At 41.7% G+C, this 13,512-nt stretch overlaps 1 protein-coding gene across 1 annotated transcript; it reads right to left on the bottom strand.

Moving 5' to 3' along the window:
* Positions 1–6,949: 6,949 nt before the first annotated feature.
* Positions 6,950–13,086, bottom strand: pkmb (pyruvate kinase M1/2b). The gene is made up of 11 exons (XM_004069561.4): positions 12,935–13,086; positions 12,099–12,277; positions 11,884–11,975; positions 10,705–10,836; positions 10,434–10,620; positions 10,081–10,351; positions 9,854–10,004; positions 9,616–9,768; positions 8,603–8,769; positions 7,331–7,512; positions 6,950–7,211 (listed from the first exon to the last, which is right to left on the bottom strand). The coding sequence occupies exons 1-11, from the start codon at positions 12,991–12,993 to the stop codon at positions 7,105–7,107; spliced, it is 1,680 nt and encodes a 559-aa protein (XP_004069609.2). The 5' UTR covers positions 12,994–13,086; the 3' UTR covers positions 6,950–7,104.
* Positions 13,087–13,512: the final 426 nt, after the last annotated feature.

Here is a 13,512-nt window from a genome sequence, read left to right as displayed (position 1 = left end):
TTCATCTATTTAACGAATTCACCACTATCATCCATTCTTGATAATCCTAAAGGGAAGACATTGAAGGTTGTATTTTGTACAGTGAAATATATATTTAATGAAAGATTCAAGCAAATGCATCTTCATTTCAACACGTTTCATTTGCAGAAGCAGTTCGTGAAGTTTTGCAGTGAAGCTTAGGCAGCGATAAAACCTAGAAAAATAAGTATAAGATATATACAGTGGTGAAGTGGTTGACACTGTTGCCTGTCAGGAATAAGGCCATGGTTTGAACCCCTGCAGCTGTATTCAAACTGACCGTGCTTGTTAGTGGTTGATTTGTGACCTTATTGGAAACTGAAGGGATTCTGATAATTAATTAATTATGGGAAAAATGAAAAACTGAAGTGGAACATAAAAATACAAATAAATTCATTAGGTGACTAGCTCAATCTGTGTGCAGCATAGCAGATAAAATAGTTTCAAAAGTTCCTCACGAGATTCTACCAGCTGATTGTCTCCTCAAGAACTAAGAGCCCAAAAAGGTTTGAGAACCCCAAGATGATTTGAGTATTTAATGTCCACATAAGTGAGTAATTGAAGAAATGACCAGGAACATCTTCACATCATGAGGTCAGTTGATTGCAAATGTAAGGACATAAAACAGAAGTGTTTTGATGAGTTGTCCTTCAGCTTTAAAGAGATTTTTTTTCCCACTCAAACTGCAAATTGGGTTTTGTGTTTCATCGCCCAAGGCAGGGGTGTCAAACTCCTTTTCACCGCGGGCCACATCAGCATAGTGGTCACCCTCAAAGGGCCAGATATAACTTATACATGTAACTGAATTTAATAAAAAATAAATGTAACTACTCTTTAAAGGGCGCAGGTTCAGTTATGGGTGTTTTTTTCTGTATTTAACGTTAAAACATACTGGTAAAACATGCATGCTAGAGTGTGTTTTTTTTTAAAAGGCAGCGGGAGCAAAACTGAGTTGGTTGTGATTTTTTTTTATGTCAAAAAAGAGTTGGATTCTGATTAAATTCTATTGCTTCGATAGGCCAGCAAACGTAATTGAAAGAGAAAGCATGCCCCACCTGCCTTATCAGGAACAGATATGGGGCAGATGTGACGTCGCCATTACGCCATTAGGGCGGGTGGTGGTGGGCCAAAAGGGGGGGAGTTGCAAGGGGGGCCATGTCTCCTGTCAAGTGCTGGTTGCTGGTCCCTCTTTAAGGAAAGCTCCTCCTCCCAAAAAAAACATTTGTTAGCCTTATGGCATGAATCATTTTTTGGGCCAAATGTTAACTTCTGCCTAAGGATAAGAACATGCATTCATTCATCTTCTAAACCGTTTTGTCCCTTTCGGGATTATGGGGCTGCCGGAGCCTATCAAGGCTACTTGTGGGCAAAGGCAGGGGACACCCTGGACAGGTCTCAAGTCTGTCCCAGGGTCACACACCCATGCACGCTCACCTTCACACCAACAAACTATTTACAGTCACCAATGGACCTATGAAGCATGTTTTTGGACGGTGGGAGGAAGCCGTAGTCCCTGGAGAAAACCAACACATGCACAAGGAGACCATGCAAACTCCACACAGAGGGGTTCCCCATTGGAGCTCTGTTTCAGGTCCCCCAGCCGAGACTTAAACCCTAAAAAAGGAACATTTGTTAGCCTCATTACATGACTACGGTGGCCGACAGGGCTCACCCTACATACAAATGGAAAAACGCAACGGCATTACCCGAAGCGCGACGAAATTACCCGAAGCACAACGGCATTAAGAGACAGCGCAGCGGCATTACCCATAGAAGCACGACGACATAACTGCAGCATTAGCATTAAGCTCAGCACAACGGAAGTGAGGACTTTTTTTCCGGGGAAAAAATAAAAGCCTGGCAGATTCAAACTATTCGATACGACAGAATTTTAGGGCCACCAAAAAAAGTAAAATTATGAAATTTTAAACCGTAAATTTATGAGAAAAAAATTGTATTTTTACGAGATTAAAGTGGAAGTGCGCATACAGGGCAGCAGCAGCAACAAGTGAACGCTGCAAAGCAGCAGAGCAGACCGACTAAACTTAGTTGAACAGGTGAGCTGAATGTTTATTGATAACGTTCCAAATGTCTGGAAGTTTAGTTGCTTGATTTTTGATTTATTAATGTTTTATTTTTTGATGGGTGGTTTGCAGGATCTCTGCAGGCGATGAAGCTTACGGGGCGACAGTTATGGAGTGTGCGCGCGCTGTGTGTGTGTGCGTGGGTGCGTGTGTGTGTTGGAGACCCCGCGAGCATGTGTGAGAGCACGGGCGAAAGAGGGGGGTGAGAGCGCAGAGCGGGAGAGTTTGCCTCTATATTGTGTGATCGAGGACTGAGAACCTTAATAAAAAGATGGTGTCCCTCCCCAGAAGAAGTATTTTGTCTTATTAACTCGCTCTGGAGGCTGAGGATCCGAACGGGAAAGTGAACCCCAAACGAGGATCCGTCTTCGGCCCTGGAGAAAATCTTCCCTGCGTTTCCGACCACAGTCAGAAAGAAAAAAAGAGAAGTTATCGCGCAGGTTCAACAAGACAATCCATCCCACCTCGCAGGTGTGCCATATCAAGATGCTGATTAGACTGCATGATTATTGCACAGGTGTGCCTTAGACTGGCCGCAAGAAAACGCCACTCTGAAATCACAGATTTAGACAGATTTCAGAGAACTGGTTATTTTGTGTATGTGGAAAATGTTTCACATCTTTGAGTTCATACCATAAAAAGTGGGAGCAATAACAAAAGTGTTGCGTTTATATTTTTGGTCAGTGTAGTAATGGATGGATTTCATGTAAGGTTTCAACTCAAGTAATTTATCAATAAAGAAAAGCCAGACCTGACTACATAGTTCCTTAAATATTATTTCAGAATAGAGCAACTATGGACAGACCTCTGGGTGGCGTTACATCCATCTATCATGAAGTCCTTCACAACCTTGAGGAAGAAGGCCATCTCGACATTTCAAATACTACACACTTCTTCTGCCGACATTAGGTGTTTCTGCCTTGCTTGAAAGATGAGTTGGATACGTTTTGCAGTGGATGGGACAATCATCCATTGTAAACAGAAAGCAACATGACTCCCAACCAGCTGTGGGAGTAGGGTCACACATATCACTCTGTTACTGTACCAGAAAACACACAGGTAAAGATGTTCTTTTTTTTTTTACCCCTCACAGTTTATTCAATATAATTAATCTTTCCTAATTTTTGTTTGTTGCAGGAGTTCCAGATTCCAGACACTGACTGGGACAAAAGTGAGCTGTCCACCCAGAACCATTCAAACATTGTTGTCCCAAACATTGACTGACTGTCCACTGACAGAGGAACAAATGTCAGCTTTACAGGAAGTGGTTAATCCAAGAGCTGCATCCCATTCCTTTGGGTTTTTGTTTGTACGCCCGCCTCTTGAGGATTGAGCACAAGTTCTCAATGGGATTAAGATCATGGGGGTTTCCAGGCCATGGACCCAAATTTCAATGTTTTGGTCCCCGAGCCACTTAGTTATCACTTTTGCCTTGCACAGTGCTCCATCATGCTGGAAAATACATTGTTGGTCACCAAAGTGTTAGATTGTTGGAAGAAGTTGCTGTTGGAGGGTGTTTTGTCACCATTCTTTATTCATGGCTGTGGGGCAAAATTGTGAGTGAGCCCACTCCCTTGAATGAGAAGAAGCCCCACACACAAATGGTCTCAAGATGATTTACTGTTGGCATGACACAGTACTGATGGTAGTGCTCACCTTTTCTTCTCCGGACAAGCATTTTTCCAGATGGCCCAAACAATCGGAAAGAGGCTTCATCGGAAAATATGAGTTTACCCCAGTCTAGTTCCATCAAGAAGTCCTTTTCTATTGCCATCAAGGCCAGTGCTCAGAGCTGTGTCTGTTCAGCTGTGCTTTCTGCGTAGGTTTTAATTCGCTTTAGATCCGAAAATGTCTGCTCGACAGATGCAGTGGACACAGGGATGGTCAGCGCCAAACACACACATTTGTTCAGCTGCCTCATGATCTCACTCAGATTTTTCTGATGAAGAAAGTCAAGGAGATCAGTGGGAGATTTTCCTGCTAAATCCTCCGTGGCGTACATTACAATCAGTTCTGTTTGTAACTGAGACAGATCAAAAAGTACTCCACGTCTCTGTGGACAAGGCTGAATGTGACTTCCTGAAACTTGTGTCCAATCAGAACGTCTAAATACTGTGACGTTGCCTAAACCTGCTAGAAGGCCCTGCAGACACCAACTCAAAAATCTGATTGGTTGAAAGAAATGAATTACCGACATTGATTTTGCATTAGGAGGCCTTCACAACTCATGGTGAAGGCCCTTACTCTGCCTAGCAACAAAGGACAGCTGAAATGCGATTGGTTAAATACTCCAATATGGAAATATGTCTGTCTGGAAGCAGCATAACCATCATAGACACAGTAAAATGGAATGGACAGACCATTCGGGATGATTTAATGAGTGTGCATGGACAAAATATAATTAACACATGATTCAGATATCTTTTAGGCCTTCAGTTAAGGCCCTGACAGCCCACCACTGCCTAGAATGTATTGCCTCAATAACAGACCAAAATATCCTTGATACCGTTGACTCAGAACATGGCATCTATAACTAAGGTCCTGGGCACTTTAACCTTGTCTCATCAGTGTTAACATAAGTTGCTGAAGCTTGGTCAGAGCTCTGCGACTAGTGTAATTACTGTGTGCACTCACAGAGTTAAACACATAATAATAATAATAATAATAAATTTTATTTGTATAGCACTTTAAATGACACACAAAGACGCTTTACAACACATGAGAAACAGTTAATAAGAACAGAGCTAATACAATAAAAATACTAATAAAAACACAGAAGACAGATTAAAGATTAAAAGCTATTTTAAAAAGATGAGTTTTAAGTGATTTTTTAAAAACTGGGAGGTCAGTGCAGTCTCTGAGATGTTGGGGCAGAGTGTTCCACAGGGTTGGAGCAGCAATGGAGAAGGCTCTGTCTCCCCAGTTTCGACGCTTGGTCCGACAGGGTAGAGACAGAAGGTTAGCATCGGACGAGCGCAGAGAGCGGGAAGGGGTGTGACGCTGGAGGAGATCGGTGTGGTATGTTGGGGCCAGGTTATGAAGGGCTTTGAAAGTGATGAGGAGAACTTTGAATTTGATACGCTGGGAGCCAGTGAAGCCAGTGAGCCAGTGAAGGTTCTGAAGGATGGGGGTGGTGTGTTCACCAGAGCGGGTGTGTGTGAGCAGACGGGCAGCAGAGTTCTGAATGTACATGAAGCAGAAGCAAGATGTTCTGCAGACCAGTATAGAATTTGACTTTGCTATCATCACCTTTAAATATATCTTGATTCAACTGGTAACTGTCACACCTATCTGTCACACTGCATGGCATCTTATCATGTCCCCAGTTAATTCATTTTGAATCTCCTTTACCTTTTGGCCCACAAGATGTCTCAATTAGTTGGCATTCCTTCTCGACAGGGCCAAGTTTGACCAGAGCAGAGGCTGCTGTTGCTTCCTTCACCTTCAGAGCCTGTGCCATCTTCCTGTCAAAAAGTACAACAGCAGAAGCTGCATTCCTAAAGTTGTCATGTCCCAAGTTTGGTAAAAGGAGCCCAGTTGGGGTTGATTTTATCATTGAGGTCTGATGGTTTGCCTGGAAAAAATAGAATAAACATGACACAAAAAAACAACAATTGAAAGGTAGAGTTAGATACTACGTTCATACTGTGCAGTGCCTAAAAAACAAAATTAGCCAGCCCATTCATCAGTGTGGGGATGAGAGGCAGCTTTTTAAATGCATAAACTAGTGGATATTTAGCTGAAGTTTACAAGCTGTAACTTACCTTTGACAAAATGATCCAAGCAAATTTGCAGGAATCGAGTCATGTCCTTACGATTCAGCCTCGCCTCACCAGCCATCCCTTCTGTTGACAACTTTTAGTTGTTTCTCTCTGACAACTGATGACTGCAGGGAATCTACAGTATTTTTTCATCTTTTAAACCCCCTTTGTCCCTTTCAGGATCACGGGGCTGCCGGAACCAATCCTCTCCACTTGTGTGCAAAGGCAGCCCTGGACAGGTCCCCACAAATCACACACTCATGCACACTCACATTTACACCTAGAGACAATTTAGAGTAACCAATTAACCTACGAGGCATGTTTTTGGACAGTGGGAGGAAGCCACACAGCACCTTGAAACTTGAACTGGGGCCTTCTTGCTGTGAGGCCAGGGCTCTAACCTCTGCGCCACCGTGCAGCCCGTTTACAGTAGAAAAAAAATCTACAGTATAAAATTCATGATTCATGGCTTTGCCAGTTATGGCAGCCACAAACACCACAGGTATTGACCATTATTGCGCTGAAAGTGTAAAAGAATTAACTCGGTCAACAGTGTTGATAATCACACCAAACACACTAATGCCCTCCCTCACTACATTCATGAACCTCCTTTGAAGTTTCTAGACATACAAAAATAAAATTGCAGCTCCTTCTGACCTTCTCTGTTTTTCTCCAACAACACACTTAAAGCAAATATTGCATGTATGGTGCCTTTCCTTGGCATGAAACCATACTGTTCGTCACAAATAATGACCTCTGACCTCACTCTGACTTCAACTTCTGTTTAATTGATCTGCACCTCGTAGTCTACTGCAGACTCTACTAATCTGTGCTTTCTGAAATTTCACTTATTTATCAAGCATTATAAGTATAACAGACAAGACTATGAGTCATTATAAAATATTGATGCTATTATTTTCTACTTCTGCAGGTATTTTGAATAAAATAACTTAAAAGTAATGCAGAAATCCCAAAATGCATAACAATTATGAGATGGTAATATTAACTTGTACAACACCAAGTTCATGCAGACATAAAAAATCCACACATCCAGTCTCATGTCAGATTAAATAGACAATTCTTAAATCCTGGTGATCTTTTTATTTATTTTTGTTCCAACTAAAAGTGAAACAAAAAAAACAAAACTCAAAATATTGAAGGAAATAATTCATTGACTGTCCAAAGTTAAGTGGAGAGCACTATGAACATGAACTAGTTCTACTAGTGTCTTTGGATGATGTTCAAGGCACCAGCACAACTCTCATGGTGTTGGTGTAACCAGAGCCGGGGCGCCAGCCGGTCACTACAATGGCAACATCCCCAGACTTGAAGAACTTGCGGTACTTGCCTGAAAAGATGAAATAAGTTATAGATAAATCTGAGATTAGACCACTCTCTCCTGCAGTCACTTACTATAATTATGACAATTTTCTAAACAAGAACAAAAATAATAAAAGTTCCACTCACCATATTCCATGGCAAAGTTGACGCGCATGTCGACATCCTCGGCCCAGACGTCATTGGCGTTCTTGGTGTAGAGCACCGGGTAAACGCCGCGGTACAGGTGAGCCTGGCGTGCGGTCTGACCGCAGCGTGTCACGGCGAGGATGGGGGCACGGGGCCTGTACCGTGACAGCATGTAAGCAGACCTGCAAAAAACAGGTGTAAAATCAATGTTTGTAGATTTAGGTGCCGATCAGTCCACACAAACCGGCATCAAGGAAGCCAAACCATCTGGTCATGATTGGCATTAAGTAAACGAGAAGACCGATGTTTTTGTAGTAATTTTGTAACAATTTGATGAAATCTGCAGTGGAGCTTCTTCTTAGATTAAAGTTAATCAATCTGCAAAGGTTTTGAATAAGAGGAGGGTAACAAACTATTTCAGTATATATGATTAAATTACAATATGAACTTCTCCACAATATGAATCAGTGCAGCTTACAGTGTTGTGTGTTAAATGTGAGGAACTCCCAAACAAGCTAAAATTAGCTTGTGTAATGTCAGAGTTCAGATCTAAGGAGGTGTCAAGAAGAGAACACATTGATAGCAGTCAATGCAGACACACTTAATACAAGCCAGCCAGAAGTTAGTACCATATTTTACCATATTATAAGACTCTACTTTTGTCACCAACTTTGGACCCTGCAGCTTATTCAATAATGCGGCTAATTTAAGCTTTTATTTAACGGCTGCCAGGAGCGCTCCGGCAGCCTCAGAGTGGAGACTGCCTGCATAATTCTACGTACAGCAACAAGCGTGATTGCTTTGACACACACTCAAGCAGCCAAACAGCATGGACCTAGCCTCAGTTCTTAGACACATCAGTCATGGTGCAATAAAAGAAACACCCATGATCAGCCGCATCCCACAATCCTTTGGTGCCATTAGACCCAACGTGCATGTGACCACCACTACAATATGACGCAGCTTTCATGTTAAAAGCAATCGTTAAAAGCAGTGTGAAAAAATCCACCATCACCAACGGGTTTGGAAGAGCCGGTCTGCTGCATGCCAGAAGTTTCCTTCGCTGTTGTGGAAGGAAACTTCTGGCGCACGCGCTGCGCCAAGGCGCGCGCGCCGCGTAGACCACGCATGGGTGCGTGCCGCGCGCTTATAAGTCACTGCTGCTCTCTTTTACTGGTATGTTTTTTAAACCAGCCCTCTAATTTCCACATTGCTGCCGTGTTACAGGCGGAAGGAGGGGAGAGCTGCTCTCGCGACGTGAACGTGCTTTACCTGCCGCTCTTGGTGAGAACGATGATGGCACTGGCGCAGCACTTGAAAGAAGCCTCGACGGCACCGATGGCGACGCTCTCCGTGGGGTCACGCGTCAGATGGGAGGTGCGGCGCAGCTCTTCAAACATCTGCCTGTGAAACATGGCCGCCTCGGCTTCACGAGCAATCTAAACGTACAAAAAACCCCACTTTTTTAAAAATATACCCCAGGACAACTTTAGGCTTCAGGCTGCACTGCTTCAACAAACATCTGTTTGTCCTTTAAAGAACAAATAAAAGTAAGTTTAGAGCAAAAGTCTTCATACCTGAAAGCACACAGACAAGAAGCTAAATAACAGCTGCAGCCATGATGTCCGGAACTGTTTCTGTGCACTGCAGACACTATTTGAACAATCACAGCACACAGTTACAGCACAATGCAATGACACAGCAGCATCCAGAAAGAAACCATCATACACAAGCTGTTAGTTCCACCCAGACTTATGTCAGTGACAGTCATTCTGTTCTGCATCACAAAAAATGGCAAAAATATTGGAATCTCTACAGGAATTAAACCTCTAAGAGCCTAAAAAGGCCCTTAACATGAAGAATTATGTTTAAAAGAAATCATGCACTCAAAACAAAAAATATTTTCTTTATAAAGATACTGACAATTACTGAATAAATTATCAAAAAATAACTCATCACTTTATAATTTATGCAGACAGCAACAATTCCACAACCAGAGGATTTAAAATACTAATATTTTAAAAAATAATACTAGTTTACTGTACAAAACCTAAGATGCTAAAGGGTAAAAAAAAATCATCAGAATGGATTAAGTTACAGTAAGCTCAAAAACTATTAAATTATTAATGTTGATGATTTGTGCAAGTTTTTGCAGGAATAGTATCAAACCAAACATAAAAGTTTCAAATATCAATTTGTCAAAAACATGCAGCAACTGCTCATTCTTGTGTTTTTCCAAATCCTGATCATGAGGCAACACAAATGTCGAACAGAAGCAGTCTTACCCTGTGCTGTGTGAGTACAGCTTCCAGAGGGTAGTCTCCCTTAGCAGTCTCCCCACTAAGCATGATGCAGTCGTTGCCGTCCAGGACAGCATTGGCGACATCGCTCGCCTCTGCCCGGGTCGGACGTGGCTTCTTGGTCATGCTTTCCAGCATCTTTTCGTAAATAAACAAAATAACCCGCTAAGTTTCATTTGTGCAAAGGAATTTGAATATACTCATCATTAAGCTTGTCTAATACCTGTGTGGCACAGATGATAGGCTTGCCAATTCTATTGCACTTGCCAGTCATCATTTTCTGGGCAATGAAGACCTTCTCTGTTGGGATTTCGATGCCCAAGTCTCCTCGGGCAACCATGATGCCATCGCTAGCCTCCAGGATCTCATCAAACCTAAAACGAAGATCAAAAAGAAAATGGTTTCATCTTTGAAAAAACTCCCTTTTACAGCCACATCTAAACCACCCACCTGCGCACGCCCTCGTGGTTCTCCAGCTTGCTGATGATTTTCACGTCCTTGCCTTTCTCACCCAGAACTTTCCTGACAGCTTGAACGTCAGCTGCTTTACGGATGAAAGATGCAAAGACCATGTCCACGCCTTGCTCCAGCCCAAACTGCAGGTCCTGAATGTCTTTTTCAGACAAAGCTGGCAGGTCCACAGCTGCTCCGGGTAGGTTAACACCCTTCTTGCTACCCAGAAGGCCGCCATTCTCAATCTCGCACATCAGGTAGTCGTTGCCTAAGAACATGCAAGATGAAAGGATTACATCCACAAGTAGCCTTAAAGAATAATTCACTCAACTTAAAAAAAAGGTGCTTACCAACTTCCTTAACCTTGAGGGAAATCAGACCATCATCGATGTAGACGTTGTTTCCAACCTGCAGCACCTTGGTAATGTTTTTGTAGTCGACCCACAGATAATTCTCATCGCAGTTGTCCTTGTATTTGTCATCAAGGGTAAGCTTAATGTTCTGACCCTTTTTGAGCTCCACCTCTGCGGTTCCACTCTGAACCACACCAGAAAACACTTTATCAGTTATTGTCTGCTTTGAAAAAACAAAGCTTCATCTGTTTTTGCGGTAAGAACTCACGCCCTTGATCAGACCGGTCCTGATTTCTGGTCCCTTGGTGTCCAGAGCAATGGCCACTGGTCTGTACTCAACAGTACCTGGACCAAAGCTCTCGGTTGCCTCGCGGACATTCTTGATGGTTTCAGCATGGTACTGTTGAGGGAATATGGATCACTGTATAAAAAAAATTAATCTAAACCTTACATTTTCAAAGCATGGACATTGCTTAAAACAAGTAATTATAGCCTGCTTTACTCAGAGACTCGCACTTTAAATGGTCACACCAAGAAAAAGAAATGACAGGTGGTCAGACAGTTCAACTAGGCTACAAAACTGTCAAGGTTGAAGCATAACTTCACACAATTTATCACATGACATGCCTTTTCCCAAAATAGTTGACATGGATGCCTGAGTTCAGCAGAATATTTGACATTTTTTCTCATGTAACATTACTGCCTTTACCAGAATGCCATTTATGGGCAGTGAATATTCTGTGCACAAATAAAGGCTGCCTGCAAAAAAAAAACAAAAAACTAAAAAAAAACTACAGTGAAAACTGTTGAATGTTGCTGTTCTTGGTCAACATTGTTCTCCCCCTTGTTGCTTCTCTTGACCTAATCTACCCCTGCTGTTGCTGTGAGTGTAGCTGCTATTTATAGCTGCACTGGCAATTGGCACACGGATGACAGGGAGGTCATTTGTTTGCTTCCTCTAAGAACACATTCAGTTTGCTGTGTCTTTTGCAAAACTATTGTACATTATTACCTTTAAGTCCCTTTATCACCGCTTTGATATTGCTAACAAGCTCCACTCACAATTCTAGTGATTTCAAAAGTCATGGCTTTAAAGGCTAAAGGTCGACAGTGAAAGGTCATCCAAAAAGGCTGATACAGTAGGCCTTTAATTTACAACACAGACCTGCAGGGTCTTAGATCTCATAACAGAAGCTACAGGAAAAATGTCAGAGTGGCAGTTCTGTCAAAGATTGACGGCTGAATCTTTTCTCCGATGGTCACACTTATGCTGCACTTTTCTGTGTCGATGTAGGTTGATTAGTGAGTTACAATATTTAAAATAAACTTGTTTATGATCCCCACAGGTGCTTTTATCACCAGTTGGTTAAAAAAGTTGCTGCCTCTGAATTTTCGGCAGATTTAAGGCGTTACAGCAGGCAAAGCAATCAGTCTCATTTTCACTCACTTCGTGGGTGCCATGAGAGAAGTTCATTCTTGCAATGTTCATCCCAGCTTTTATCATTTCCTTGGCCATGTCTACAGATCGGGATGCAGGCCCTGTGTTGAAATAGTGAGTAGGCAGAAACAGCCATCAGTGTTAAGCATGGTGTGCCAAAAGAACAGTTCAAGTAAGTATCAGGTTCTTTCTGGTATGGCATCAGAAAATCTGTAGACTCTGACCGATGGTGCAGACGATGCCAGTGTTGCGAGACACAGCGGGCTCAGAGTCGATGTCCAGTAGGCACATGTGCTCGATATAGGTATCGGCCATGGCAGCATGCAGCTGTTGAGTCTGCATAATGGAAGAAGCTGCATCTTTTGCCTTAGACATGACTGAATCCGTATCTGCAGGAAAAGTCCTTCACAAACAAACAGAAAAAGGAGAACTTGAAGCAATACTAAACTACACAATAAACTGGATTATGCGAAAATAGAAATAAATGCACTGATGTGACATTTACAGGGTGGAAGAAATGATTTGGCTCCAATAATAAAGAAAAGCATTAGTAGAACAGTCCCTAAAAGAAGAGTTTAGACACAAAAACAAACCAAAAAAAAAACCATTTGCTTTCACTGGAGCACATTCATAATCATCATGTGACCTATTTATGGATTACATTTAAGTCTGTCACAGTGCAGAATACTTCAACAACGTGAGAGCACAGTTGCAGAACTATGAGCGGATTTACTCAGAGATTTACTTTTTTATTGGACACAAGAGGGGCTTTTATTAAACAAATGAATGGCTTTATAAGAATTTAAAATTATGAGAAAGTTATACGTCTAAAGTGTTACTTGGTCAATAAAGTACTATTAAAGAAAAAAAGTTATAGAATTAAGAGACAAATGCTTTATGTGCTCACATTTTTAAGTCTGTTGTCTGAGTGTTGATTCAATGAAAAGTTATTGCAATAGAAGAAAAAGGACTAGAATAGCTTTATAATATAAAAAAACACAACATTTTTCTTGAGTTTAACATCAAATTAGATGTTAAAGAAGGTCTCTATTATACTTACCTAGCGTGAGAAGTTTGCAGGGACCGGGGCGCCTCCGGCTCTGACTGGGGTGGCCGCATTTATTCAAGAAGGGACTACTTTGTAGGGTGTGCTACGGCCGGTGGTGACACTTTAAAGCAGCGCTCAGTAATCGAGGCAAAGTAGCCGACAGGTGCTGTACAGAAAATAGCTAAGTTTGAAGAGTGTAAACAAATTTAGATCGAATATTCTTCACAAGTTTAACCACGGCCTGTTTTTCTTGAAGAGATAGAAAATAAATCGCATACATTCGTGATTTAAACAGACCTATGCTTGCCAGGCGAAACCAATAAGCATTTTTTATTTACCAAGTACCACCTTGTATTCAAACTGAGTTACCTTTATTTAAAAAGTGAACTATACTTTTTAGTCTAATAATTATTTAATAAGTTAAAGACGAGTTTTTAAGATCAAAATTGAAGCAACAGGTCACAACAGTGGTCTTGTGTTTGTCAGTATTTTCAACACATTTAAGTTTTTCCTTAGGTTTATTTCATCTAATACGTCACAAATCCATACTTTGTGTCTTCACATAGTAACAAACATCCTAGTCATAAGAG

Source organism: Oryzias latipes, chromosome 6 (assembly GCF_053564925.1).
Source record: "Oryzias latipes strain Hd-rR chromosome 6, Olatipes_Hd-rR_3.1".
Taxonomy (NCBI): domain Eukaryota; kingdom Metazoa; phylum Chordata; class Actinopteri; order Beloniformes; family Adrianichthyidae; genus Oryzias; species Oryzias latipes.
The sequence above is the reverse complement of the archived record's forward strand: the minus strand, read 5'-3'. Positions and strand labels throughout refer to the sequence as shown.